Below are 27,715 nucleotides of genomic sequence, written 5' to 3' on the forward strand. Positions count from 1 at the left end.
TTCCAACAAGGCAGGTGCTAGGCAAAGCATGGATGTTTTATAGAACTCACTACTTAGACCATCCAGGCCAGAGACTTCTGATTCTGTAAAACCGAAATGGCCGATTTGACCTTGTGGGATTGGGTTACGAACCCGTGCCGAAGTGTTAATTGAGTGGCACTTCGCCCACATATCGCGGGTTCGGGCCAGAGCAAGCTGAGGGCATAGCCAGCGTTCGCCGCGTGGCTGCACTCTCGCTCCGAAGGAAGCAAGGCGCGGTTATAATAGAGCACAAGTGTTTATTACACAGGAAGCTGCATTGCATAACACTGCACTAATTCCCAGACCTCAGTAAAACCCATAGCCCAGCCGCAGCACCCGAAAGCGGGCCCGCGGAGACGGGCGCGCAAAGCAAAGACTACATACGCGACGGCACAGCCCAGGGCGATAGCATGTCGCACGGCCAACCAGAGGGTTGGCCGCGACACTTCACGAGGGAGGATGGGGCATGCGCGGAGCACATCTTGACGACGCAGGTCGCACGCCGATGGCTCAACGCTCGTCGTCACCGGCAGTGGCCGGCGATGACGGAGAACCAGCCAAATCAGGCCCTCCCGAATCCGGAGCGCGTGAGAGCCGCACAGGCGGGCGACGGGACTCCGGAGGCTCGGGCCTGGACTCAAGCGTACATACTAGGTGCGCAAGGTTACACTATCGCGCTCTTGGTCCCCCGGCAAAGGCCGGGGCCCCCGGGAGGCGAAATCTATAGCACCTTTCTGCTGCCCGAGTCGGTGGCGGTCTCCCCGTTCATTTTCCGCTCGGGCCTCTCGCCGAAACAACGCCCCCCCGCTGTCACTGGGAGTGACCCAATGGGGACGCGAGGTCGAAGCGGGAAGAACGGAAGGGAGGGTGATTTACAGAGCGGTTCTTCAACAGAGCTTCCCTTGGAAAGGAGGACAACCAGCCCGGCCGCCTGCATTCCGCTCGCGGACACCCCAAGGCGGGTCTCTAACGAGCAAACGGCAGCAGCGGGCGCGCACTCCGATCGCTCAAGAGGCCCAATACCCACAACCTTTACTAAAGTAATAGGCCCCTCACCGATGGCACGCTGCTCATCTTCAAGTAGAGGAAACGCTTCTTTTTTTCAGTGGCTTAAATATGGCCCTCTAAATGGTTACTACTACCCTCAAAGAGCCGCATATATTAGTAAAAAAAAAAAACACCAAGAATACTGCGCGTTGTCAGTGTATGCATCGCTTCCAAATCGAATTTCTAAAACTTCCTTGGGAACAGCAGCTTGCCTTTCATCATTACACGCGCTGCGAGATGGTTGTTCATTGTCTAACCTCCGTGTCAGCGACCATACTAATTCCGAAAAGTATAGTGGCAGATCGATCGAAAACAGTTGCATGATATCGTCCGATATCCTTATGTAGCGGGGATTACAAGATATCGGTAAGGGTTGTTTCTACGCGTCTGCAGCTTGTGGCACTAGATTTATTGGGGCCGCACGAGGTGTGTGGAATCAAAGGTCGTAGTATCCTAAACTATATCGGCACAGCACGTTCGGTGTTGCAGGCAATGTCGGATGAGGTTAACCAAGTGGCTCTTGTTCAGGTTGGTCTGGCAAAAGCTTTTGATAAGGTGCGTAATGATTTTAGTGCACTAGCCCTACTAGGCGCGTTTCCCGATTTCGGGCATATGTACGTACGCGCAGCCCCCGTAAAAAGTATACAGCCCATGGGGTTTGCTCCTAAGCTGTTTAGCGGGGCTCCCTAGCGTGTCTAGCCAACACCCTCTAAATACTTTCTTCAGGCCTCTCCAGGCCCTCCTTTCCACACGCGCTACGTCACGCCAAGTGTCCGGTCAGGCTGCTCACCAAGCGCGGCTCCGCTCCGCTCGGTTGTCTCCCTCGATGTGCTCGCGCTTGCCCGGGCAAGCACAGACACGAACGCAGTCTTGCAGTGAGCGTCTAGCTGCTGCTTGAGTCTTTCAGCCTGGCGTTGGGTGCATTTCCGTTCGCTCCTCGCACGGCTGTGTCTGTTTCGTGTGGCCGTTTCTTGTGTGGCGTGCGTACCTGTGCTAGCGCACGAATGGGAAACTGATTGCCTGCCGTGTAGCGAGTGCAACTTCGTGAAACATGGGCCGGTGCTGTGTTCCCGGGTGCCGCGGGAACTACCAGAATGGTCCCAAAGTACGTGTTTATTGCTTCCCAAGAGACGAAGTACGAAGAAAAGCCTGGTTGCGAGCCATTCCACGGAAGGATTTCACACCTACAGAGCATTCGAGGGTAAGACTCTGAAATATTGCTTAATAGGCGCTGGTAATTATCTTAGTTGTGAGCTGTCGCTCCCGGAAAGGCATGCTGTCTTTGTAGGCAATGATATCACTTCTTACACTTATGTATGAATTGTCCAGGAAGCATTTAGTTCTGTGGATGTGCATAAGGCTTGTGTAAAAGCTGTGTAAATATGTAAAAGCTGTTCACTATTCAGACTCTTTTTACTTAGTGTTTTAGGCAATGGAGAGTCATGGCGAATGGCCTTGCTTCATTTTCTCGTGCAGGTGTGTGAACTGCACTTCCACGCAGGCGACTTCATTACGACGTTGTCACACCAAGATGAACTGACAGGGAAAATAATAGAGGTGAAGCGTGACAGGCTACAGTTGAAGATTGATGCTGCGCCTTCTGTTTTTCCAAACTGCCCAAAATACTTGTCCTCAACGCCTGGACGGAGTGAATCGCCAGAGACGAAAAAAGCAAGAAGGGAAAACGCTGCTTTGCAGGAGGCTATGAGGAAGTCACTTCAGTCTAATGAGCTTGAACAGAAAAGAAACAAAGTTTCATCTTACGAGGAGTTCAAATCTAAGTTGCCTGGAATCTGCAACACGAAATTCTGGACCGTTTCTGTCGATGAGCAGTGCGTTAGGTTCCTTCTCATCGAGAATGATCCTTCACCTAATGTGAAATGCGCCTTGGTAGTTCTCCCTGATCTGTCACTTTCTGTTTTCTTGAATGGAGTGAAGCTTCTGTCGCTTCCTTCAGGCAGGATTCTGCCAGCTCAAGTATGCGACACCTCCAGCCTGTCCTTGCTGCTAGAAGAACTCGAGATAGGCTTGCATAATATACCTGAGGTGACGAAAGAGTCGAAACATACTAAAGTATTGCAGTTTGTCGGTTCACTGCTTGCAGACCTCATTGAGGACAGTGATACGACGAAAGAACAGTCTTCTTTGCTGAAATTTCTGGTTGAGCAGATAGAGCTTCTCCTCGCGAAACAGCATGTGTATAGCGCAGAGCTGCTGGTATTCGCCAGTATTTTGAATTCAATTTCTCCTCACGCATATCACTTCACAAGAGCTGCATCAAGAATCATTCTGCCCCATCCTTCCACACTGCGCCGTGTTTGCTCAAATTACAAAGCTGACCCTCTTGTGGAGCAAAATCAACCGCACTGTCTCTCCTACATCCGAGAACGAGTCAAATCAATGAAAGACCACGAGAAGACAGTGACCCTGATGATCGATGAGATCCACATAAAACCATACTTCGACTACAAAGGGGGCACAATAGTAGGATCGTCGGTTCATTCAACGGAACCAGCAACAACAGCCCATGTGTTCATGGTACAATCACTCCTTTCTGCAAACAAGGACGTCATTCACATATTACCTGTGAGCAAACTGAGCGCAGAAATTTTGCACGAGCATGCTAAGAACATAATCATTAATGTTGAGAAAATGGGGCTCAAAATTATCGCTGTGATAACGGACAACAATGCTCTGAACCGCAAGATGATGTCGTTATTTGCTACAAGTCCTCAGGTGAGCATTGTCTATCCCCATCCAGCCGATAACGCTCGCCCTCTTTTCTACGTGGTCGATCCTGTGCATCTCTTGAAGTGCATTAGGAACAATTGGATTAACCAGAAAAACCCTGGAACATGCCTCTATTTCCCTGAAATGGACTTGAGTGGAGCAATGCCCGAAGGGCCTCCTCGTATGAAAGCTGCTTCTTTCGCAGCTGTGCGGCAGCTTTATTCTTCAGAGAAGACGTCGCTTGTGAAGGCTGCTTACAGACTGAACGCAAAAGCCGTGAATCCAACCTCAATGGAGCGGCAAAATGTAAAGCTCGCTCTCGACGTCATTAATCAGTTTGTTTCAAATGCCCTCAGGACACATGGTTCCGCGTTCAAGATTCCTCAAGCTGAGTCGACTGCTCTTTTCATTGACGTTATCCTCACATGGTGGCAAATAGTCAATGTTAAGACCCCTTGCAAAGGCCAGAGGCTAAGGGACAGCATGCAAGACCCTGTAAGGTCTGTTGATGACACACAGTTAGCTTTCCTGAGCGGCGTTGTGGACTGGTTGGACGCTTGGGCAAGAATAAACATCACCAGTGGCTCGCTGACGAAAGAGACTCACAGTGCTTTGCGACTGACATGCTATTCTCTGGTAGAACTCTCGCGCTACTGCTTAGAAGAACTTCACTTCAAGTACGTACTGCTGGGCAAATTTCAGACGGATGCGCTAGAAGACCGGTTCGGCCGTTACCGCCAGCTGGCAGGATCACAGTACCACATTTCCGTGCGTCAGCTCTACGAATGTGAGAAGAAGCTTCGTCTTCAAAAACTTTTGACATTTCCACGCGAGGAAACAGAGTTTGAAGACGTAAGTGAGGATCTTGTCCCATGCAACTTTTCTGTGGCTGTCAGCGACGACGATATTACACACGCCCACTCTGACATGGATGCTATTGTCTACATTGCAGGATACGCTGCTCATGCTGCTTTAAAGAAGCTTTCATGTTCTGCTTGCTTCAGCACATTGGTGATTGAAAATCGAGAGATCGAAGCGGAAAATACTGCCATGATAGCTAACCTGTCGAGAGGAGGGCTGAAGTTTCCCCAGCCATGCACAGTTCACATGGTACTGATGACTAAACTAGTTGCAGAGAAGTTGTCTTTTGGAGCAACCGCGGAAGATTTTCTCTCCTGTAGAAATCAACGTGGTGTCGTGATTTCACAGACGATTTCCCTCCTGGACGAACACGACATTGAGACATGTGAAAATGGCCACACTGCACAAACTCTCCTGCGCTTGGTAGTACGCGTTGCAACCAACGTTGTTCTAAACAACTTTTGCAAACTAAGAAATGATGCCATACAAGACAATGCGCAGCAGAAGGCCGCAGCCCGGAAAGCAGCAACGCTTAAGAAGAAGTAAGTTTTATTCCCAAGCAATAAAAATGCTTTGCGCACACTTCATTGCTGGTGTCTCGTCGTTTTTTATTGTAAGGGTCAGATTAGCTGTACAAATACTCAACAGCGCAACATTATTGTGAGTGTCATTATTGCTGTGTGTGAAAGCTTTAAGCAAAACACAATACAGAATAAAACTAACACAATGCGCAGTAGACGGTGTTTTTTTTTTCAATGTTCACGAACTTCTACTTTAACAACTAGATATACGCATGTGCGGTCTGTGCGGATGGATTTTACCGCACGGCAGACATCATGTACGTGATAGAACCTAATAATTAGATGATTAATTGAAATTAACTAATCAATTTTTTATTATAATGACCAATAATGCGAAATTGGCGGCCGTATGCTAAATTGTTTATTATAAAAAACTGTATTAGCAGCTCGAACTTTCTTGACAATAAGGTGTTCTGCAATAAAAAAAATATATAAAGCAGATAAAATGATAGCCTAAGGCGCGCACAAACTAGCGAATTTCTTTTCTGCAGCAACGACAAAAATGAAAATGAAGGAATCACTTATAAGGCAGCTACGTACGGCAGTACCCGAATAGTGCAGACGGGCGCGGCGCGCTGAAATCGCGGAGCGCGGGGCCTGCACGGTCCCTTGGCGTGACGTCACGCGGCCGGTGGAGAGGCCTTAGCATTGAGAGGGTGTTGGTCTAGCAGTCCAAAGCTTGGGAAGGTTGAGGACGCGATGCCATTCCTCTTTCGAGAGGTTACGGTTGATGAGGATGCATAACAAGGTATGCAGCAGGCCTGCAAGCTGTGTTCGCCAGGCAGGCCTTCAGCCGGGTGAAGGCCTTCAAGGTAAATGTTTTCAGGTTAAGGGCCTTTAGGTCAAAGGCCTTTGTGGCAAAGGCCAAAGGCATTTAGCATACTTTAACTCAAATGCTTTTAGCACGTAAGGACCTTAACGGCCCACCGTAACTACAGTGCTACTGCACGGTAGTCCGCGCCTAGTGATGCTAAACCGTCTGCTATTTTTTGCAGCAACATTGCCGTCTATGGCTCGGTGCTGCATTTACAAAGCAATACACGTTCATGATTCGGATGGCCGACAGCTCTGCTTGTGAAAGATGTGGCTGCGAAGAGACAATTGCACATCTCCTGTGTGAGTGCCCTGCATTGGCGGCCGAAAGACGTACGCTGCGTTGTGCCTTGGACCGCTTCGATCTTGGCCCTTTAACAGAGGATAAGATCATGGGGCCGTGGCCACAACAATCGAATGCCCTCAAGGCCTACAAAGCACTGTTTTTCTTCCTGAGAGCGACTGGCTTGAGGGACATATTGTGAATGTGCCCCTCGCCCTCTGTCTCCTTCCCTTTTCAATCCTCTCTTCCCTCTTCCCCAGAGCAGGGTAGCCAACCGAAACACCCTCCCAGTTAACATCCCTGCCTTTCCTCTTCCTTTTTATCTTTCTCTTGCTAAACCTGTTCCAATTAAATCAACGGTTCGACACTGGTGCCCACTATCGCCTTTGCTATTTGCTTTTTGTCTTGAGCCCGTATGTCTTGGTATCGTAAAAGCCAAATCAATTCGTGGATTTTCGCTTTTGCAAAGTGAAATCAAAATTTTAGGCGAGAAGCTCTACTCCTCCCATTCCGAGACTAAAGGTCATCTGGCTCTTGAATTTGACCTCTAACGGGAGGTGGGCCGCGTGTGCAAAATCGCGCGTGCCAGGTGCCTCGGTCTTCTTTTTCATAGATGCCATAGCTGCGCGCTTGGCAGTCTGGTCCGCCGCTGCGCTGGCAGCTGCTCGGTCGCTCCTCCTCGCCAGTTGCCAGCAATTGGCAACCCGAGATCATATATTATGGGGATGTGAGGTCAAGCCTACACCCCGTAAGCTCCGGCCAGCTCCCTCCGAAGTGAGCTGGAATCAACTGCTGCTGACGCAGGAGAAGACAATACAGGAAGCGCTTGTTAACTGGGCCTTAGAGGTCACACCGAGGTACACTCACCCACGATCTACAAATCCTTGGCATTAAAGTTGTTTCTCTCTCTTGTGGCATGTGATGTGTCACGTGATTCACTTTTGCGCTTGGCAGTCACGTCCGCCGCTGCGCCGACCGCCCTCTCGACGCTCGCTCTTGCACTTGTGACACATGATGCATCACGTGATTTGCTCTCGCTGAAACAGTTTGCTTTCGCTGAAGTCTTGAAAAAATAAAGATGAACCAAAGCTAAACCGTGTCTAACCATGCTTAAAAGAGCTTCCGCTCAATATATCCTAAGTCAGGTGAATTGAGCCACAGCCATATTTTTTTTTTTTTGCTTATGCCGATGGCGTTGCCCTTTTCTGTTATGATGAAAAGAGTGTTCTCGGGGTTTTGCATGTAACTGAGTTGTTTTATGAGAGTTCGGGTGTGGCTCTTAACCTCGATAAATCAAAAGGGTTTTAGATAGGACACTGGGGTACAAAATCAACCTTTTTGGAGGCATCAAGTGGACTCCAAAGACTTACAGTTTTGGGGGGTTTCCTTGCATAAGAGTCGCAATAGTGTGCCTCACTGGGACTGTCAGATCTCACCCGTCAGGCGAAAAACCCAGGGTTGGATGGGTACGGAGCTGTTCGTGTTTTCACGAGTACAAGTATGCAATATCTTCTTGGTTTTAAAGCACATCTCCGTAATGCAAGTGTTGCATTGTGCAAGGAAAAAAAGTACAGGCAATGCATATAATTTTTGCGACTTCTGTGTGGAGCTGTCAGTGGTACCTCTGCGTTGGGACAATTTGTTTCTCACTCTGGAGTCTAACGAAGCTGGTCTTCAGCACTAGTTTGTCCATCAGCTTCTTTCAAGGTCTTTCTTTTTCATAACGGCAATCCCTCATTGCCTCGTAGCTGTGCTTATCAGACGATCGTCGCTCCATCGCTCTTTATGCTTACTTCCTAAACATCGACGCAGCACCAGGCCACCTCCTCTGCCCCTTGAAAAGCCTTCACGCATTTCACGCCGCCTGCATAATCAGTATAGCATTAAACGTATATACGGAAGAACCCAAGCCTTCAATTCATCTGCAGTTCCACGTGCAATTGTTCTTTGGAATGATCTTCCTGACAGCATCGCATCTATCTGCTACCACCAACCATTCCAAGACCAGCTGCCCAAATATTTTCTTTAACGCCATGGTGTCTTTTTATAGGTTGTTGTGTCCCATAAGTTCCTTTTCTCCTCGTTGCTAATGTATTATGTTTAGGTTTCTTGTGCTGTTTCAATAATTCGCATTTTTATTATGGCTACTGCTTTTTCTTTAGATGTGTATTGGGCACACGCGATTCATTCTTGCTACCTTTTATGTACTTTTTTGTTGCTCGCGGCGATGTGTGTCTTGTCGTTACGATTTGCCCTGTATAATTATAATTGTTTTTACTTTTTTGCCTTGTACTTCGCGTTGTATTTAACACATTGTTCCTATCGTACATAATTCGTTATTTTGCCCCCCTTACTCAATGCCCCTCTGGGCCCTGTAAGGTATATTGAGTAAATAATAAATAAATAGATTAAGTGCCCATTTGCCTGTTCTCTTTGCGCACACTGGTCATAGACGTGTGGTGCCTTTGTGGGGTGTTGTTAAGGAAGGTGCTGACACACTGCATTTCCTCACTGTACGCTTTTCCTTAGTGTACTTATAGCACCCCTTTAGAAAACAGATGACAAACGTTATGACTGAGAAGCTATTTTCTGTACCTATATATTGGCATCCCTACCTCGGCTTTTTGGACAACAGTGTAGTAAAACGGGTGCAACGGATGTGTGCTCAATCCGCCGAAGAAGCTTTCTTTTTTAGACTTCACACGTGTACCTTACCTGTCAGAACGTGTGTTTGTGCTAAGGGGATGTTTGTGTCGTGCTCAATGAACTACCACCTGTATCAGCAGCCAGAGGCTATTGACCATTGCGTTGTATTGCTTCGTGTTTTGTCGTGATGCTCTCTTATTTTAGGACATCCTTCCACGGACTCTTAAAAAGGGCATTGAGATTATGCCTTAGGCTATAAGATATTTGCTTACAATATAGAGTTCTAAGTTTCCAAGTGATATTTTTGTGTTCATGACACTCATTAGCCTGTGGAAGAACCACATGGCAGATCGCCACGCAGAGCTGTCATGTTCATCGAAGTTTCTGTTCAGAGAGCAGCGTGCATTGGTGCAGGGGTATATGCATGCTGCGCAGGATGGACCTCCTGTCTGACTGCCTTTGCTCTATACGCATGTGTGTGTCTCCCTCAATTTTGATGCGAGGGCAGAGTGATAACAGGATTCTGGTGTCACTATGTAAGACGGGTTACCTGGATGCGGTTTGGTTAATTAAGGCTAGAAGCCTGTCAGTGTTGTATTTGCAAGAAATAAAGAAAAATAGTGCCTCGACGGCCCCAGGTTCAATTTCCTTCCGACCCCAATTTTCTTTTTAGTCAAATTAATTTACTTTATATTCTTACATGTCATAATGACGCTTGAGTCATTTGCGGCGTAATAATCACAATTTATCTGATGTTTTAACCAATTTCAACTCCATGTGACGCCACAACCCTGTATATCATCGACCAGTGGGAGTTTTGTTCTTACACCCCCGGGGTTAGCCGTAACGCTGCAAAGTTAAAGCTCAGAATGCGACGCTCAGTGCCCTAGACGCCTTGGAAATACCATTCCATTCCATTCCAAAAACCTTTATTTCCATCAGAAGGGAGGCCCCCTACTCCCTACCCCCGGCACGCAGGCCTAGGGGGTAGGGGCCGGGACCTCCGCGATTAAAGGCAGGCAAAGTGTTGCTGGTAATATCGGACCCTGCTGACGCCGTGCGCGCGCGCGCGTGTGTGTGTGTGTTTGGGGGGGGGGGGGGGGGGGGGGGGGGGGGGGTGGGGGGGGGGAGTTCCCTGACGTTGTTATCGAGGACTGCTTCTCTACAGATTTTTCTCCATACTTCAGCACTCTCGCTTGAGCGTATACCGGTTGCGCGCGGAATGGCGTCTTTTCGTGCAAAGAATTCTGGCAATTTCTGGAGGGCCACGCCTATTCCTTTAGTCAGTTTCCTTGACCATGCGACCCGTGGCATGATCACCCATCCCAAAAAACACTAAATTTCCGTACTCTGCTCTTTCTACTCACGATGCCCTTCTCGCGTCTACCAGGATTGCACAGACGGGTCCAACACGCAAACCGCGGCAGGAGCGACGTTTGTGGCTTGTGATGGTCACAGGGCTAGCCGCCACGTGAGCCATTTTCGATCGCAGGTTGCTTCCAGGACCTCCGGGCCCAGGCAGTGGCATTTCACGAGGCCTGCCTCTACGCTCTACCCGTTTCGTCTTCAACAACACTTTACATATACCGTGCTTGTAATAAGGGAGTAATTGCTCATTGACATCCACCCGAGCGCAGCCACAAGGCTACATTACTACATTACTACTACGTTTCTGAGAAAGCTGTACAGCTTTTCTTTGTGGCCGTATGGCTGCGCTCTGGTGGATGTCAATGAGCAATTACTCCCTTATTACAAATCCAATCCACGTTTGGGGATTCCCCTAAAACAATTGACCAATACCGTGCTTGTAAGTCTCTTTTTACATCGTTGTTCCACGATATAAGAACTGCGGAATCGCACATAAGGCAAATTAAGCACGCCTTGACCGCACTTCCTGTGGTCCGTGCACTCGGATTGTGCTATGTCCTTGCCCACTCTGGCGTATGGGGCAATGAACTGTAGCCGGCCTCGCCGCCCCTCTGGTGGCGTCACGCGGTCTTTTCCGCCAGTCCAATGCCAGTTCAATGCATGGCGTCCGCAGCTCAATGCGTGCCACATGCGGGCATTGTGGTGGCGCACCAATAACGGAGGCAGCTTCATTTATGCGTGGATGCCCAATATTTCAGCGTTGCCCGACAACTTCTCTCCGCCACGCCCTTCGATTTCTATCCCTGTTGGTCATGGACGATTTCCCCGCCTCTTTCTGGCATGTCGGCTCGAGTGGCGATTCGGCGTGCCCATGTGGTGCGCCTAACGGAGACGCACCTTACTGTCTACCTTTACGTTCCTTCACGACCGCGCATTCTTAAAGAAATCGGCATTGGCCTCGTCCCTATCGTGGCGCACACTTGTGGCCGTCTCCTGGAGTCGCCCCGTGCGCGAGCCCTTCTAAGGCGAAAGCATTTCTTGGCTGATGAGTGGCGTGGGCGGAAGTTGTAGACGGGAGTTTGTGGACGGAAGGTGTCCGCACGAGCCTGTCAATCAACAGTTGATAAGCAGAATATATGTAAAGGAGCAAAAACGAAACCGGAATAAAAATAGAAATAGGAAATATAAATAATATTAAAAAAGAAAATAAATAAAAACCAATACCAAAAAGGAATTGAAAATAATTATTTTAATAAGAATAAAATATAAACATTTGAAAATAAAAATAGAGGGTGGGGAAAGGCTTTCAAAATTCCTATTATAAGCACACTTAAGTGAGAACTCGTAATTTTTCATGCGCCTGGTTCGGGTGGTTGAGCTCGCGATCCCTATGTCTGTTCGTCGCGGGCGCACAGGCAGCCTACAGTGGTGAGTGTTTCCTCTTTACCTCTGGCCTATAAATCGGGTCTAACACCAGTCTGGGCTCCAAGAAGCATGAATGGAATTCTCCATTTTAAGGCGATAGCGCTAGGTCCCATTCAGCGAAAACGTGGCGTCGCCGTAGGCAGCGATGTGAGCGAAAAATCCCCAGTGGAGCATTTGGCTCACCTGCCACCTAGGCCACATGACCTAGTGACGTCATCACAACCTGCCCATCGTGGCAGTTAAATTAATAATGATTGCTCGCGAGAGGTTGCTCGGTAAGAGCAACCTGGGTCTCACAAGCCACAGCGGCGGCTGTTTTTGAAACAGCCACCTGGCGGGGCAGTGGCGCATCGCCCAAAAGCGGCACCACTGGGCTAGGACAGGTATGAGGAGTCCACGCGGTCTATGAATGCCAAGTAGAGAATGACCAAAGCCGCATATATGGGCATTAACCCATTGACGCTATCGCGTCGTACGCTGAAGACGTGGCTTAGGGGTCCCCTTGAGTGTTTCTTTCCTGTGTAAACTATACGTGTATACAATAGATGCATTTCATTTTTGTCTTTGCCTTTGCCTTCCGACCCAGGTCGGTCGTTGTGCTGTGGGAGATCGGACTGTCCGTCCTCACACCGGGCAGGAGAGCAGTGGAACGGAAAGAACTGATTCCGTCCAACAAAGACGCGGAAATCGTCCGACTCTACGGTGCATCGTGCTCGCGGAACTGCACCAGACGAAAGACTGCGGTCCGGACTGCTCTTCTCGGCGTGTCGTATGCGCCGATATGCGATGGCAGCGGGACTTTTATCCCCTCTCTGCCACATTCTTAGGCGGCGCTGGTGTCAACACCTACAGAGCAGAAGGTACTGTCCTTCTGTCCACTGTGCGAAGAGTGGCCTGCTCCCGGGTCTTTTCGACGAGCGATGTCTCACTGACCGATCTTTCCTCGAGGATGGACCGCGAGGATGCGGGTGTGAACATTCTGGCCGAAGCACACATTACGGCAGAGTGCTGGATGGCTCCACGGACGCCACTTTTGTTTTTGTTTTTTTTTAAACAAAGTTCACCTTACTTTTAGACTGTTCGAGCACGTCGGCTAAGCCATCGCTTTGCATTTGATTCTGCTGGGTCCATGATAGGGCAAGACAATTTAGCTGTTAGCTCGCAGCAAGGAGGATGTCTGTCTTCATTTGTGCACAACCCTCCCTCGGCGACAAATCCTGATCTAAACGTTGTGACCTTCGCGCCGCCTTGCTCGAAATTACCCTGAAGTGGTTGTGCTCCTTATTTTGCTTTCCGAAGCTTAGCGCTTACAAAAATAACGCCGTGTCGGTCTGCGCTCGGAGCCAATTTCGTGTGGCTCTGCAGCATAATCTGTGAGCGTGAGAGCTTCCAAGCTCGCGAGTGCGCGCGTGAGAACCGCACTTTCGCGGAAGTTGGCCGTCACCTCGCCCTCACAGCTTTCCGCTTGACATCTACAGAAATTTTCTCTTAAATGGCCTTTTCCCCACTCGATCGCTGGCTGACCGCCTGTCATTAGTAGCTCAATCATCAGCACAGCCGTCTGCTGCGGCAGAATTTGCCGCAGGAGTGGGTTCATTTTCAACCGCCGACGCAGGCGTCTGCAGGTTGTTTTGCGTCCCCACCACGTTGCATGCGTGTGGGTCGGATTTCCGCAATGTGAAGAACAACCTTGGCGAACTACGCATACGCGCCACATTCTGCGGTAAAAAAAAAGCTTAGCAAAAATACAAAGCCATAAAATCAGATAACTCCAGCTGACTTCGGTTGTGGTGAGTACCACAGCCTACGGAGGTAAAAGCGCATATCGATATGTCGTCACCCTAAGGCTGAGCTTCGATCCAATAATAATAATAATTGGTTTTCTGGGGAAAGGAAATGGCGCAGTATCTGTCTCATATATCGGCGGACACCTGAACCGCGCCGTAAGGGAAGGGATAAGGGAGGGAGTGAAAGAAAGAGGTGCCGTAGTGGAGGGCTCCGGAATAATTTCGACCACCTGGGGATCTTTAACGTGCACTGACATCGCACAGCACACGGGCGCCTTAGCGTTTTGCCTCCATAAAAACGCAGCCGCCGCGGTCGGGTTCGAAACCGGGAACTCCGGATCAGTAGCCGAGCGCCCTAACCACTAAGCCACCGCGGCGATCACGCTCATAGAATCAGTAAAATCAAAAACAAGAACACGAAAATATTCCTTGAACTGATGACTATACCACTGATTTGTTCGCGTCATTATACAGTTACAGCACTTACGCAGGAGGAAACCGAACTCTGAAGTTGCCCGAATACGGAAGTTACGACGCCCGTGTGACCCCACCGCACTGGACGCTCAGCTGTTCAGGCGTGACTGGGACAGCGGAACCTGAGATACGAATCACTCCGCCGAAGCTCACGCGCTTGGATCCGCTCGAGCGGTTCTCGCATCTCAGCCTTGTGATAGCGTTGGCAGGCGCACGCTGGCCCGATAGTCCCGATGTTTCGTCGGGCGTGGAAAGCCCAGCCGATCGGCCTAGAAGGCAGCCGGTGGTCGAGCCAAGCGACTCTTAAGCGCATGCGCGGCCGAGGGTGGCGGTCAGACTTGGCAAGCACGCGCTTGCAGGAATCACGCGTTCGCTGTTCCGGCGCCATCGGTTCGGTCTCGGTCGGCAGAGTTCCGGGCATCCCTGTTACACGCACGCCATTACATCACGGAGCATTTTCGATTCTTTAATCTCCTGGTAGAACTGCGGGTTACCACTTTCCTTGTGTCCCAAAAAGAGGATGCAGTGAAGGAAAACCGGCGAGATTAAACAGAACTCAACGGCAGGGACCCAAGAAACCGGAGACACATTAGGCTAATGGAACGATGAAGTGTGTAAGGATCTCTGTGAGAAGAAAAAGCAATTCAACACGCATCGTCTCAGACAATATGGTGCGAGCACGACGGAGTCTCTGCAAACGAAACACAGCCGTTCTTGTCTTCTACACATTTTACTCTTGCGAATGGTGTCCAAGGGTTTCGAGCAAGAGTACGGCGAAATATTGTCGAACACGCCCGGTAAAAAAGAGACGGCTGGTTGCAAGCGTTTTCCACACAGAAGGCCAAGGAAATAGATGAGCAATGGTGCAGTGGTCAGTGGCAGAAAGCGCGCATCCCAGCTAGACTCTACAAAGTAAACTATATACATATGGGAGTGAACATTACAGAACGTACAGTCTTGGTCAAAAGTTTGCATGTACATGACCATGTTCGGCGTGCGCGACTGGATGCGTGGCTCCTGTGGTTGTCCTGTTTGATTGGAGACCTATAAGCATCGAGAGAGGCACTCTTCCTCGCTGGAAGTGCAGAAGACGCAGCGAAGACACTCAAACTGCTACATTTAAGCACCTCTGCAACGGCTGCGCTGCGCCTGAGCAGCGGTATAAACGTGTGCATATGACGATTCCGATTAGCTCCGCACTGCACCACGGAGGTGCAGGTGTAAAGCTGGTGCAGTCGTGACCTCCACTAACACATATGTTCAGCGCAGCTCCCTCGCACCGCTGCCTCGCTACCGCGGCAGATTTGCTTCATTGACGCCTATGATGTTCTCTTTTTTTCATCCGTCTCCTGGCATCATAGAAGGTTAGACGCTCTTGTTTCCAAGGCCCCATGTACGGTTTCCTTGAGCTCATAGTTGTCACCGTTACTTCCAATAGAGACCCGCGGCTCTCATGCTCGAAAATGCCGCAACAACCAAGCACGCTATAACGAAACGATGGATATCGTGAGGCCAGTGTACAGCCTCTGTATGAAAGCCCATACAGCGTCACTGGCCTGAACAACCACCTGGCGCTTTACGTATTTTAGGAGGTCAGAAAAAGTAAAAATGAGTAGAAGTGCGCTTCACAGAGAGCTTGCAATAATAGTATAAGGAAATAATCGGCTGCAGCGAAGTAATCCTCACACCGCTTTAGTGCGGATGCGGGAGACAGATATAGTTCCAGAGGTGGAGGCTGTGTAGCTGCTTAGTTAGGTCCGCCACAAAAATCTGAGGGTGTAAATAATGGAATGTTTTTACTACTATGCTGTTATATGCTCTGAGGAGCATATGTCGGCAAGATTAACGCTACTCATCCTGACGTCTTTCCCACTTCACGCCCTCCTCCCCCTCACCGGGCCATCCTCCTCGGGGTGAGATATTTAAACACCGCCAAAGATGTGAGCTTTGCCCAGACCTCGTAGAAACGTTGACAGGCTCCCTGAAGCTTTCCCCTACCTTGTTCACATTGTGTTTGCAAGAAACCCGTCTGCCTGTCCTCTCTCTATATGTCGACGAATGCTGTTTGAGGCCACGTCTTTGCGTAGTTGTATAGCGCACACCATGAAGGCCATCTCTATAAAGCATAAAATGACTGCACAGCGCAAGATGCGGGTGTGACAGATTAAGAATTTGTGTTGTACCATTTGTTCGGTGCTTATCAAAATGCTGCCTCGCGATGCATGTGAGTGTGCTAACGTTTTACAATGAGTGTCATTGAAACCGCAGGTGCGAGTAAGTGTGTAAGCTCCTCTAAGGTGACCACAGTGTTTTTTTGTGTGTTTTAGCATTTGCGAAGCTGACAAGATACGGAGGGCAGTTGTAAAATGCGAGGCAGCGAGATATGACATCACCGCTGTTCGTACGACTGTACCCAGATCAGCCATCGACTTTCTTTAACAGCACGTCCATTGTATGAATTGAAATAGGCACTGAGACCGCACAACGCAGCGATCACCATGTTGCTGTCATCCTGAAAAGTAAAAAAAAAAAGCGTATATGGTGTCATATGCGGCGACATTTTCGACGTTCGTTTGCACTGCGGCGGATATTCTTTGTTGGCAACCCGAGAAAACACAGTAAGAAGCACGTCTGTGTAAGCCCTGTGATCAGTAAGCAAAGCTGTCGCAAGAAATTGCGGCGCACTGGGAGCCTGACCTTCCCCGTATTATTGTCTGTTGGCAAGGTGTTGGCAGGCCTGTTTAGCGGAATTTCAAGGTGGGCAGTTCGTGAGCTTTAACCAGCTGGGATGATAAGAAAGATGCCCATTCATCCGGGTAAGTGCATTGGTTCACCGAAAGGTCGTCCTCAACGCAACACGCATTGACTTACCTCATCTTGGACCTCATAAGTGGCCCCTAGAGCGCTCGTCTTCAAATAAAGTCGAAAAGAAGCAGACTGTACAGCTATATAGAAACTGGAAAAGACAGATCACGGAAGGAATCGTTCAATGGCAACTCAAGAGACAGCGCCCTACATTTTGAAGCTAGGTCGGGGTGTCTTAGAATCGTCATCATCAACCTGACTACGTCCACTGCAGGGCAAAGGCCTCTCCAATGTCTCTCAGCTGCGGCCACACTATGCCTGAAAACTTCTTAATCACACCCTCCCATTTAACTTTCTGACGTCCCCCTACTACGCTTGCCTTCTCTTGGAATCCATTCCGTTACCCTTAGGGCTGCGGTGTCCTTAACTTGAGCTGAACTTTTTTTGTTAGCCTCCACGTTTCTGCCCCGTAGGTGAGTACCGGTAAGATACAGCTGTTGTACACTTTTCTCTTGAGGGATATTGCTAAACTGGCATTCATGACCTGAGAGAATCTGCCGTATGCGCTACACGCCATTCTTATGCTCCTAGTTATTTCCCTCTCAAGATCCGGATCTGCGGTCGCTACCTGCCCTAAGTAGATGTATTCCCTTACCACTCCCAGCACCTCGCTACCAATTGTGAATCACTGTTCCCTTGCGAGACTGTTGAACCTACAAAAATAAATTTAACCAAGAAGTCGACACATGTGCAGCGTGTGGTAAGTCTGCAGAAACAATTGAATATATTATAGTGTAATGTGGCGGTATCCATCCAGATGTCGATGCAGGCACAGTTAATCTACCTGAGGCCATATGGTTTAGAGATAACAATTTAGAGATAAGCGCATTCTCCATACACACAACGGTACTCACGTATAGCGCAGATACCTGTCATCTCTAGACTGCTACTGGCAACCGTGACTGAATTGAACTACAGAACTACCGCAAAGTATGTTCTGGGCGTCATAGCTGCATGGTAAGACAGTGAGCTCATTAGGGGTGAACGGTCAGAAATTCCCCCGGTAGCATAATTTCCTGGCCGTGGTATAGCTGCCAACAAAAAACTCTCGAGAGAGTCTTTTTGATTTGCCTTCGCGTAAAGCAGCATTGGAAAGCTGACAAAATGACATGGTGGTGAGCAAGTTGGCTATATTTTCACAAAAACACTTCCCAAGTATAAACATGGACAAGCTCTAGCCCTGTCCCTGTCTTGCCCGTGTTTGTTGCTTACACAATGTTTCACTGCGAAATAAGTTGACCAGCCACCGGCTCTGAACCAGAGAGGTTGGGCACCTTTCGTTCCAGTGCAGTGCGTTGTCAGGGTGACGGGCATTACACATTCGAAGACACGGAGAGTATATCACCTTTGTTTTATTACTAGCATCTTTCGAACAAGTTGAAAAATAAGTCCACGTGCGCGGCCGCTGCGGAACGCGGCTTTCGTTTAGTTAAGAAAGTAAAAACGTCATTTTCGCGAGCGGGGCTCCAGGAGACGTGGTCCGAGCATGCTGGTAGTTGCTTCCGGTGGTCGTTAGCTGGCGGCAGTGGCAGCACTCAAGACGTCGGTGCGCCTGGCATCGAACACTCGCCGACTGTTAGGACTCGATCTCGTTCGTTGTTGTCGTCGCGATGTTAATTAGTTGTGTATTCGTAGGAGGGCAGCCCTGCTTGACTCGAGGCGCCATCGAGTTCACCGTGCTCTCTGAACCATAAATGTCAGTTGTCGAGCGGGCACCGCGTGTGTGCAAATAGAGGGGCCGAGTGCTAGAAATTCGTCGTTTACGCGGCCAGTGACATGTACGCCTGTCAAGAGGCATTCTTCGCTAAGCTAAAGTAAAGCGTCCTTGGCGTAACTCACTCCCTTTTGCGAGATCTTGCGTGCTACTAGAAAATATCTACGCGCACTTTTGAAGACGTCGGCCGCGGTTATGTACCGTTCGGAACAGAGCTTTGGCCAGTGCAATTGCGAAGTATACCCGCAATGGCGCGACTGAAAGCAAAAGGTAACAACAGCGCTGGACTTCCAAGTAACGCATCTCGTTCGTGTATCGCGCTTTGCCCCGTTAGTAGGCGCCCGTGCGATGCTCTCGACAGAGTCGCAAAAATATTTTCAGGAGCAATGATTGCGCTATATCAGGAATGTCAAATATGGCCGGTGTGTACATACTGAAGCTGAGACCTGACGCAGGCGAGAGCTGCTCGCGCAGCACGCGAGAAAATGCTAGCTGCAGCCCTAAACGGTTCATCTAGCCACGTTACAAACCGACTGCGATACCCCTAAGGTCGTTTTACATTAAGAAGCTCCGACCGGGCCTGAAGGTCTAGTTAATGCACTCTGTGCATATCCGGAGCGAACCGTCCGGCGCGGCGCGCTCTGCACGACTCGTACAAGTGTGACGCTGTACGGCTGAGAGCGGCGTTTAGGACAGTGCTACGATGGCGAGGTGGCCTCGTCGCGTGACGTCGTCTCTTGAGCGTTGGCATCTGTAGACTGGCTTCCACGCGTCCCGAATGGCGCGCTGGTCGGTGGCGAAGGTTCGCCTCACAGTGGCAAGGCCCTTCGCGTCGTGGGCTCCACGAAGCTGTGCCTATAGTCCCTGTTCTTTTTCTGGTTGTGCCTCAATGGCTCCTGCTGCTGTGGCAGGAGTGCCCTCGACTCGGGCACCACAAGTTGCCTTGGCGTCGCCGACTGTCGCAGGTACTGCGGGTGCTGTTGCTGCTGCTGGGAGAAGGGCCTCTGCGGTGGCACTTGTCCGTTGCGGTAGGGCTGCGGCGTCTGAGCGTGGCGCTGCGGCTGACGCTGCTGCTGATGATGCTGGCCGAAGACCGCCGCGGCCGCTGGGAAGGAGACCGGCCGCCGGTTCCTGCGCTGCTCTCGCTGATGAGACCACTCCTCGTCCGACGACGAGTCTAGCTCGCGGGGCAGCAGCTCATCGGAGCCGATGCCGCTGCTTGACTTGGAGCCACCTTCAGGCCGCGTTGAGGACCTCTTGCACACGGTGCCGTAGTCCTTGGGGGGAAGCAGAAGAGGGCCGCGTTCCGGGTTGCTAAGCTTCTCGCGCAGCTCAGCCGCCAAAGAGGCGTACAAGCTGGCCATCCGGTCGTTGGACGCCCCGGAAGCCGCGGAGACCGGGCTGTGGACCGGAGGAACGGCGGCGGGAGGCCTCCGGGGAGGAACGGTCGCCGAGCCTTCTTCGTCCTCGTCAGAGACGTCGCTGCGGTCGTCGGAACCATCCTCGGTCCTACCGTCCGACGGCATCCGCGGGGGACCCGGGTGGTGGTGATGGTGGTGGTGGTGGAAGGAGTGCTCGCGCAGGAGTCCCTTGGCGGCCAGCCGGTGCTCGATCTCGCGGAACTTGGTCTGGTTGTCGGGTCGTTCCACCAGCTGCTGCAGCTGCGTGCGAAGCATGGTGGCCGTCTCGGGCGAGTCGCAGCGGTAGACGTGCACGTGCACGGGGCACCTGGTGACCGGGTTATAGAGCAGCAGGATGCAGCAGACAAGGTCGCCGTCCTGGTGCACGCACGTGACGGCGTGCTGCGGGATGAGGTGCTTCACCTGCTCCATCTTTCCCCGGACTCCGCGGGCGATGTTCTGCACCATCTTGATGCCCTTACCGCTAACCTGCGGACATGCGAGGAAAGAACATCGGCCTATGAGCATCACTAGCTGGTCCAAGATAACGCGAGTGCATGCGTAGATAGTGGGTAATCATCGAGTGGTACGATGAGTTAAGTGCGCAGGAGGACCAGCACACAGGAGAGAATGAAATGCAACACGCGCCAGGTCATGTCTCATGGCCATTTTACGCAGTTATCGATTTTTTTAACCCATGAAAAATAAAATTCGTCGTCGCAGAGAACTTAACCAGAATGCTGGCACTGACGTGGCAAATAAAGTCTTGAATTGCAAAAGATAAAAACCGACAATATGTGAATCGTCAACATGGTCACTAGTTTTAGCCTTTCCGTACAATTATTAAAGTATAATAATAAGAAGCATATTGCGTTGAGAGTCTTTTTGTCTCAGAAAACATGGCCCACAAGTGGTGCAATTTCTTTACAAAATTGAGCGTTCAGTTTCTTTTTATGGTTTGTTAATGCTTTGTTGACTCAACAGTTTTTCAATGTAAATTCAGCAATTCTTACATCTACTCAATACAGCCGCCGCAGTGGCTGAGTGGTTATGGTGCTCGGCTGCCGGCCCGAAAGACGCGGGTTCGATCCCGGCCGCGGCGGTCGAATTTCGATGAAGGCGAAATTCTAGATTCCGGTGTACTACTGTGCGATGTCAGTGCACGTGAAAGAACCCGAGGTGGTCGAAATTTCAGGAGACCTTCACTACGGCGTCTCTCATAGCCTGAGTCGCTTTGGGACTTTTAACCCCCATAAACCAAACCAAACATCTACTCAACAAACCTCAACAAAATATTTGTTAAATATACTTCACTACGAAATACTTGTTGAGTGCTTGTTATTGACGTTCAGCTGTGAAGGCGGAGATGTAAATAAGCCCAAATTAAGTAAATCAGGCCTAATGTAGATACGCCTGATGTAACTACAGCTTTGCACGCACTTTATGCTTCGTAAGACTTTGTGCCTGTTAAGACTCTAATAATCCGCTCAAACTTTCTTTCACGTGAGATATAAGTGCCGATGGTCAGTGCACTCTTAGACATACGTTTTGTGGAGGATTCGTATGTGCGCTCCTGCAAAAGCGGCTCCTGCAAATGCAGGACGAAACACATCATTAGTTTACTTTTCTGTGGCCGATGCAGCCACTCAGAAAGAGGCACAGGTGAGAATCATGCTCTGAATTACCTAGGCCTCCAGAGCCGACGAAGTACACAGAAAAACTAGGGGCATCGCTATGAAGAAAGTGCGGCCACCTCGCTGGCACATTTGCCAGTGTACGGAGACATATAACCTTGTACAGAAGCCATTGTAAAAATGCCGCTGTAAAGATGCCCGAAAAGGGTGGGGCGTTAACAGAACGCAACAGGAATCCACACACAAGACTATCTTACATAGGATCCAGTGAAAACTCCTTCCTACTTCAGTAGACCGAAGACACTGTGCAGGTGTCCACCAGCATTCACGACCTCGAGCGACTGTTTGGCAGGAGTGGAACTTGGCGATACGCAGTCTTTCAAGCTGTTCTGACAAAGCGAAAGTTTAACTCGAGGAACATTTCCCACCCAGGGGTCTGAGGTGGCACTCCACAAGTGACCTTTCATGTGCACGTCTGTCCACTGAAATGCCCAGTGGCAATGCCGTTTCCCAACACAGGCGCGTTTACGATCGAACTAAGCAACTCGGCGCGCTCTTTGTATTCAGAATTCCCGCTTTGTAAAAGCTTTCGACTATCTCTGGCTCGCCTAAAGCAAAGCATGTCCGGCGACGCCATAAAAAGACCTCCGTGTGCATTAGCCACCTCGCACTTAAAACGGCGCCGTCTTCCCGTGCTGCCAGCCGGATTAGGCGGCGCAGTTCGTCTGCTGCGAACCGGCCGGCATGGGGCGAGGAGTTCACGCCTGACTGATCACGGAACTGGCGTCCGACCGACTCTGATGGAAGCACGCCTCCTCGGTATTTTTTTTTATTTGTACGCGTATGTGAGCATATCTGTATATGTGACAGGCATCAATGCGTCCAAGCTGACTTGCGAGAAGCCGTTAAACAATCTAAAATTGGCGATTAGCGGCACAGACGTGGTAAAGAGAGTTAACGCTATAATAAGGAAGTTCGTCCGTGCTTAATATAGGAAACAGAGGCAGGAAAAATGAGGGAAAATGAATGATGACCCTCTGAACGGTGCCAGAGCAAACTCGTCCCGGAGTTGCATATTGCCGGTGTTAGCTTCGTCATGTTTGTTAGCGTCCGAACATGAAATAAAACGAGCACAAATGATAATAGGATAAATAATTGCAACCCAAGTTGATTGCCTCCAGGAGGCATGTGCGTGAGGCTTGTCGTCACGAGGTAATTACGAATCCTCGGAGTTAATAAGGGAACCGTGCACCAAAAGCAGCGCAATCTTGTTGGGGATTCTCATTTTGAAAGGCGGAGCAGCAAGTTTCCACATTGATCAATCGAGAAGGTGCACCAGTCAACTTTTCCTCGTGCAGCACTCTGGACTACCTGCACATAATGACGCGCATTTTTTTTTTACAGTTTTCTTCCAGCCACCGCTACCGCTCATATGGTTACGCCGTGTGCTACCAATTAGGCCCGAGGTCAGGCCCGATTCCCAACCGCGATGGCCGCATTTCTACGGATGTGAATTGCGAAAATGAGAGTCCGCAGAAGTTCAGACGCACGCTGAAAAACCCCTGATTGTCGAAATTCCTCCGGAGCTCTTCACAGCTCAGAGCATTGCTCTGGAAAGTAAAAAATCCTTCACTGTACAGTAATTTCTTTCAGCGACTAAGCATATTTCTCAAGTGTTAAGAAATTGAAGTCTTTGCTTGGTACTTATCTAGGCGTATTCTGTACTGCTACTTGCCGTATGTCTATTGTGCGCTGTGCATTGTACAGCTGCTGAAGTACTGCATTGCGGGACTTTTACCGTTCATACGCTGCCAGTGGCGCGGTTTCGTTCGCCTCTGATAGAGAGAAAGAGAGAGAGAGAGTAGAGCTGGCGCCAATGCTATGGCACCATTCTTTCGTTTTATGTCTGTGCGAATGTAAAACAAAAGACGACGTCGTTAGGAACTGGTTCCTCACGTGCGGGTTTCTGATTCCGCACACTGCATGACAAATAAAATCCTATGACTAACTGTACGACTGATTTTCGCCTGCTTTTTTCAGGCACATGCCTTGCTGCTATGCGGTGGTCGAATTTCACCAGTACACAACACTTACGCTGCCAAAATTCAACGGTAATCGCGCACGCTAAACACGAGTCGGTAGGATCTCAAAAACAGAGTAAAATGGGAGAGTTTACTCTGCTGATAAGAGAATGGCACTAATGCATTATCGGGGTGCAGCTTTGTGGCGAATCTCACTAATGGCGTCACTATTTAATCAGTGACAGTGGTGTAGACCACTGTTGCCTCACCAACCGAATATCCGTGGTTCCAGGCAGCGTTCTCTCTTTTATTGTTTCTAGGTGGCGCACGACCTAGCCATGTTGGCGAGAAGGCAATGAGAAGAAATAAGTGTCCACAACGGCGCGTCGATGTGAGAAAAGATGCAGAGGGGTAGAGCACAGAAAAGCGCTGAGTGCGTGATTCAGTTACAGCATTATCGGCGTTTGTCGAATGCACTGCCGCCTAGTCGAGTCGACGATCTATACCTTACTCCGTCAAGCCTGAACGTCAGCCGCAGCCTGCAGACCGTGGCCAGTTTGCGAGTTCTACAGAAAAAAGCGATCCACAATTCGCCTTTCCGCGCTACACCGTCTAATCCCGGCTCATAGTCGCTCTTCTGCAGTCACCCGCAGAGCTCACCTTCAACATGCCGGATGCCACGAGAAACTGTCATGTCATGCATTTCCTCACATCGCGCAGAACACGCACCTTGGGCCCGAGACAATCCGTTGAGCAGAACAGATTAAGTGACTGTTGCGCGCGGCAGCGCGCTTGGGTCCGCCACTGTACTCTGTATTTACCCGGTATCGACGCTTTCCTCATGACAGTCAAGGCGGCGCCAGAATAAAACGCAACACTTCAGAAGAAAAAGCTGCTATACCGAGGGAGCTAGCGAAATTTAGCCGGTGGACTGAATTAATGTAAAGCGCTTGTTAATAGTCACATGTTTCTGCTCCCTTGTCCTTCGCTTCTGTTTTTGCGCTAATTTCTTTACAACATGCAACACCAACTGGGCCGGCAGCACGCCCTTCTAGACTGAACTAATGCGCGAATGCTTCAGCGCCAAATTTAGTGCCCCAACTTTGCAGTACGCCTCTCCTCTCGTCCCCTCCCATCATAAGCTGTCGATAACGTGGAGGCCAGACAAGTTGGAACGCAGATCCTTGTTATATTTAATTCTCACGCGACTCGTGCATCACTAGCGTCCCGAATTTCTGATAGTGATGGTGATAGTGATGGTGCGAAGGGTTTGACGTCCCGAAACCGCACTCCTGTTATGAGCGATGTGGTACTTACTGGAGGGCACCGGTCTAATTTCGACCTCCCGGAACCCATTAACGTGCACTCACATCGCGCAGCACAAGCGAGTGTTTGTGCTTCCGCTCCATACTAATGCGGCCGGGATTGGACTCCCCGACCATATAGCTTCAGCCGCCCAACGCCCTCACTGCAGAGGTATGCCGCCACGATTATAGGAGCAGACGGTCCATCGGACTCACCTGGAGCGTGACCTTGGGCGGCTCGGTCTCCCGCTCCCGCTCCAGGAGGAACCGGAGCACCGGGTTGATGTACTCGAGACCCCGGAGGCCGCGGGACTCCTTGGCACCCAGGAACCAGACGTAGTACGACTGCTTCTTCATGTCCCTGGCCCCCTTCCGGAACGCCATGGCGGCACTGCGCTGCTGCAGTCTTCGCTGGGAAACGCGTCCGGCGGCAGTGCGAGCCACTCAAGACCGCATCGCCGGTGGGCTTGCGTCGCGACGGAACAGGCCACTGGCGGTGGTGGCCCACGCGGTTTTCCTGGACGGCTCGCTCAGGTCGAAGACCCGGAGGCGCGACTCAGTCTCGCCGCGGCTCAACCTGCAATCAGAAGAGAGAGAACCGATTGTAGGCCGGCGCGTCGTCAAATGCCGGAGGCGCCGATCACAAAGGTTTCGCTAAACGTTCTCGAGAGAACCCTGCCAGCCGCCGTGCACTGCGCTCCGCGCGGGTACGCGGGCATTACAGACGCCCATGTGGAGCGCGTGCATATGGAAGGCGCGAAAGGTCGACAGGCCAGCGGGTCGATTCGCGGGTCGCGTTCTCTAGAGCCGTCACTCCCTTGAAGAGAAAACGCCGACGTCACTCGACGTCGAAGACTGACAGCCGATGCAGGATCCACTCGGCTGAGGCGGTAAGTCTCGTATAAAGTGCGCGGAAAGTGATACATAGCCGGTTTCGCTAGGAATAATCATACGATGCCGGACACAACGTGCGCGCTTTGAGAAAAATGTGGGTCAGACTTCGCACCCTTCGGTAAAACGCCGTGGTGATCGCGTCTGGACGAAAAACAACGCGACCCAGAACGACGACGCTGCATTGACGTCGCTGCAGTTCCGTCTGCGGGCAACGTCCGCATAGCGCTTTGTTGCCGCCTTCCGATGCTTATACACTGCCTTCAGTTCCTTTCTGTCCAGCATCTGAGGGGCACTGCGAGGTTCTTTGTTTCCAGCATTTCTTCTTTCTATCTTTTCTTCGCGCTTTCCAAGCCGCGTTGGAAGATTCCCCACAACGGGAGCGCTATCAGCGGCAGCCCTTGGCGGCATCTCGTCCAGCTCTGCGTGGCAAGGCGTCCGCCAGACGTATCGTTCCAGAAACCCGAGCGGCAGTCCAGCCAGCCGGCCGCACCTGAAGGAATCCGGCTCGCCGTTATCGCAGCGAAGGCCGCCGCGTTTCTTCTTCTTCCTTGGGGCCCTTTCCTTTTGTTGCCGTCTTCCAGCAGCAGGAAAAGCAGCCCTTCCGCCGAAGGTCCGCTTCGTTACGCTGGCCGCCTCTCCTCGGACGGGTTCTCTCCCGGACGGCGCGCTAAGTCGAGCACCGACTGGGCGTGAGCGCGCCGCCGATCTGCTTGAATGCACACGCGCACGAACCCGTCCGCGGCCTCGCTGCCTCCGACGTCTTCGCAGAACGTATATATGCGCCCGCGCGGCCGTCGGTGGAACAGCACGCGCTCTGCATCGGACAGCCAGTCCTCGGTAACCTGTGGTTTGGCAGCGATGCGGGGATTCGGATCTGCGTTAGCTCGACCATTCGCGGCAAACAGATTCGGCGCGCATTCAGCCGGACAGGAAGAAAGTGCGCTCCGAGGATGCCGTGCCGGATGCTATGCGCGCATGCGCGGAGACGCGTTTAACTCTATTGCTCAGGAGGAAGCCTCCACCCAAACTATAAGGAAAGTATCGAGGCTATAAGAGCGGCACTAGTTTTTAGCCGTAAGTGAGTTATATTCAGTTCACGTTTATTTTCACAACACATATAGGACGCTGATGGTTGGGAACAAGGAATCCAACGTGCTTGAAAAGAATGCTTTGAGATACTCCGCCGCACCAATAGAAAATGATTAGGCAGAGAATCACGAGCGACAGAATGAGACTAACTATCGGGAGAGGGGCTTTTTTTCAGTTTCTAGTGGCTGTTGTTTTCTTCGGTGATCAGAAATGTAGCTATTACTGCGATGCTTTCCCCTGCAACTGGCCCATTCACTAAACAGAATGAAGCACTTCCAAGCTTTCCCTATATGGTCCCGCGGCTAGCTACTACACGCAGAGATGCCCCAAAAAATTTTCTCGAACAGGAAAAGTAAGAAAAAAAAAATATTTTTTTTTGTAATATAAGCGTGCAGCCACAAGTGAAGTGAATAAGGCTCTGCACTTTCCTGAGCGACCATCGCAGTACGCACCACTGAACGTCAGGCCGGGCTTCCAGGTGACAACCAGATTGAGGTCCTACGTAGCTTTCGCGTCCTGAAAACTTCTACAGGCACCTGTACCACCGTCTCTGCATAAGTATAGTGCAGTTACGTGCGGCGCCTGTCAGCCGCATCGGCAGCTTATACGGAGGCGATTCGCAGTCATGTCCGCTGCGGTTTTCGAATTGCCCCTCGAGTCTCTCGCGATCCCGTCCCAGCGTGCTTAGGCAGTGCACATGTCGCGCGTTTTCAGTAGCGCGCACATAGTTACGCGTGGATAGCGTGCATGCAGATCAC

General features: G+C 50.6%; 1 protein-coding gene across 2 annotated transcripts in view; it reads right to left on the reverse strand.

Moving 5' to 3' along the window:
• Window positions 1-18,234: 18,234 nt before the first annotated feature.
• Window positions 18,235-27,715, reverse strand: part of LOC144122029 (uncharacterized) — a 112,051-nt gene continuing 102,570 nt past the window's right edge. For both annotated transcript variants that reach the window (XM_077655541.1, XM_077655542.1), the window contains 2 exons: window positions 25,191-25,551; window positions 18,235-20,504 (listed from right to left, as the gene is read on the reverse strand). In XM_077655541.1, the coding sequence (XP_077511667.1) occupies window positions 19,425-20,504; window positions 25,191-25,358 (1,248 nt within the window). In that variant the 5' untranslated portion in view covers window positions 25,359-25,551 and the 3' untranslated portion in view covers window positions 18,235-19,424. The remainder of the gene's footprint in view (window positions 20,505-25,190; window positions 25,552-27,715) is intronic.

The sequence above is a fragment of the Amblyomma americanum genome, chromosome 2, assembly GCF_052857255.1.
Source record: "Amblyomma americanum isolate KBUSLIRL-KWMA chromosome 2, ASM5285725v1, whole genome shotgun sequence".
Taxonomy (NCBI): Eukaryota; Metazoa; Arthropoda; class Arachnida; order Ixodida; family Ixodidae; genus Amblyomma; species Amblyomma americanum.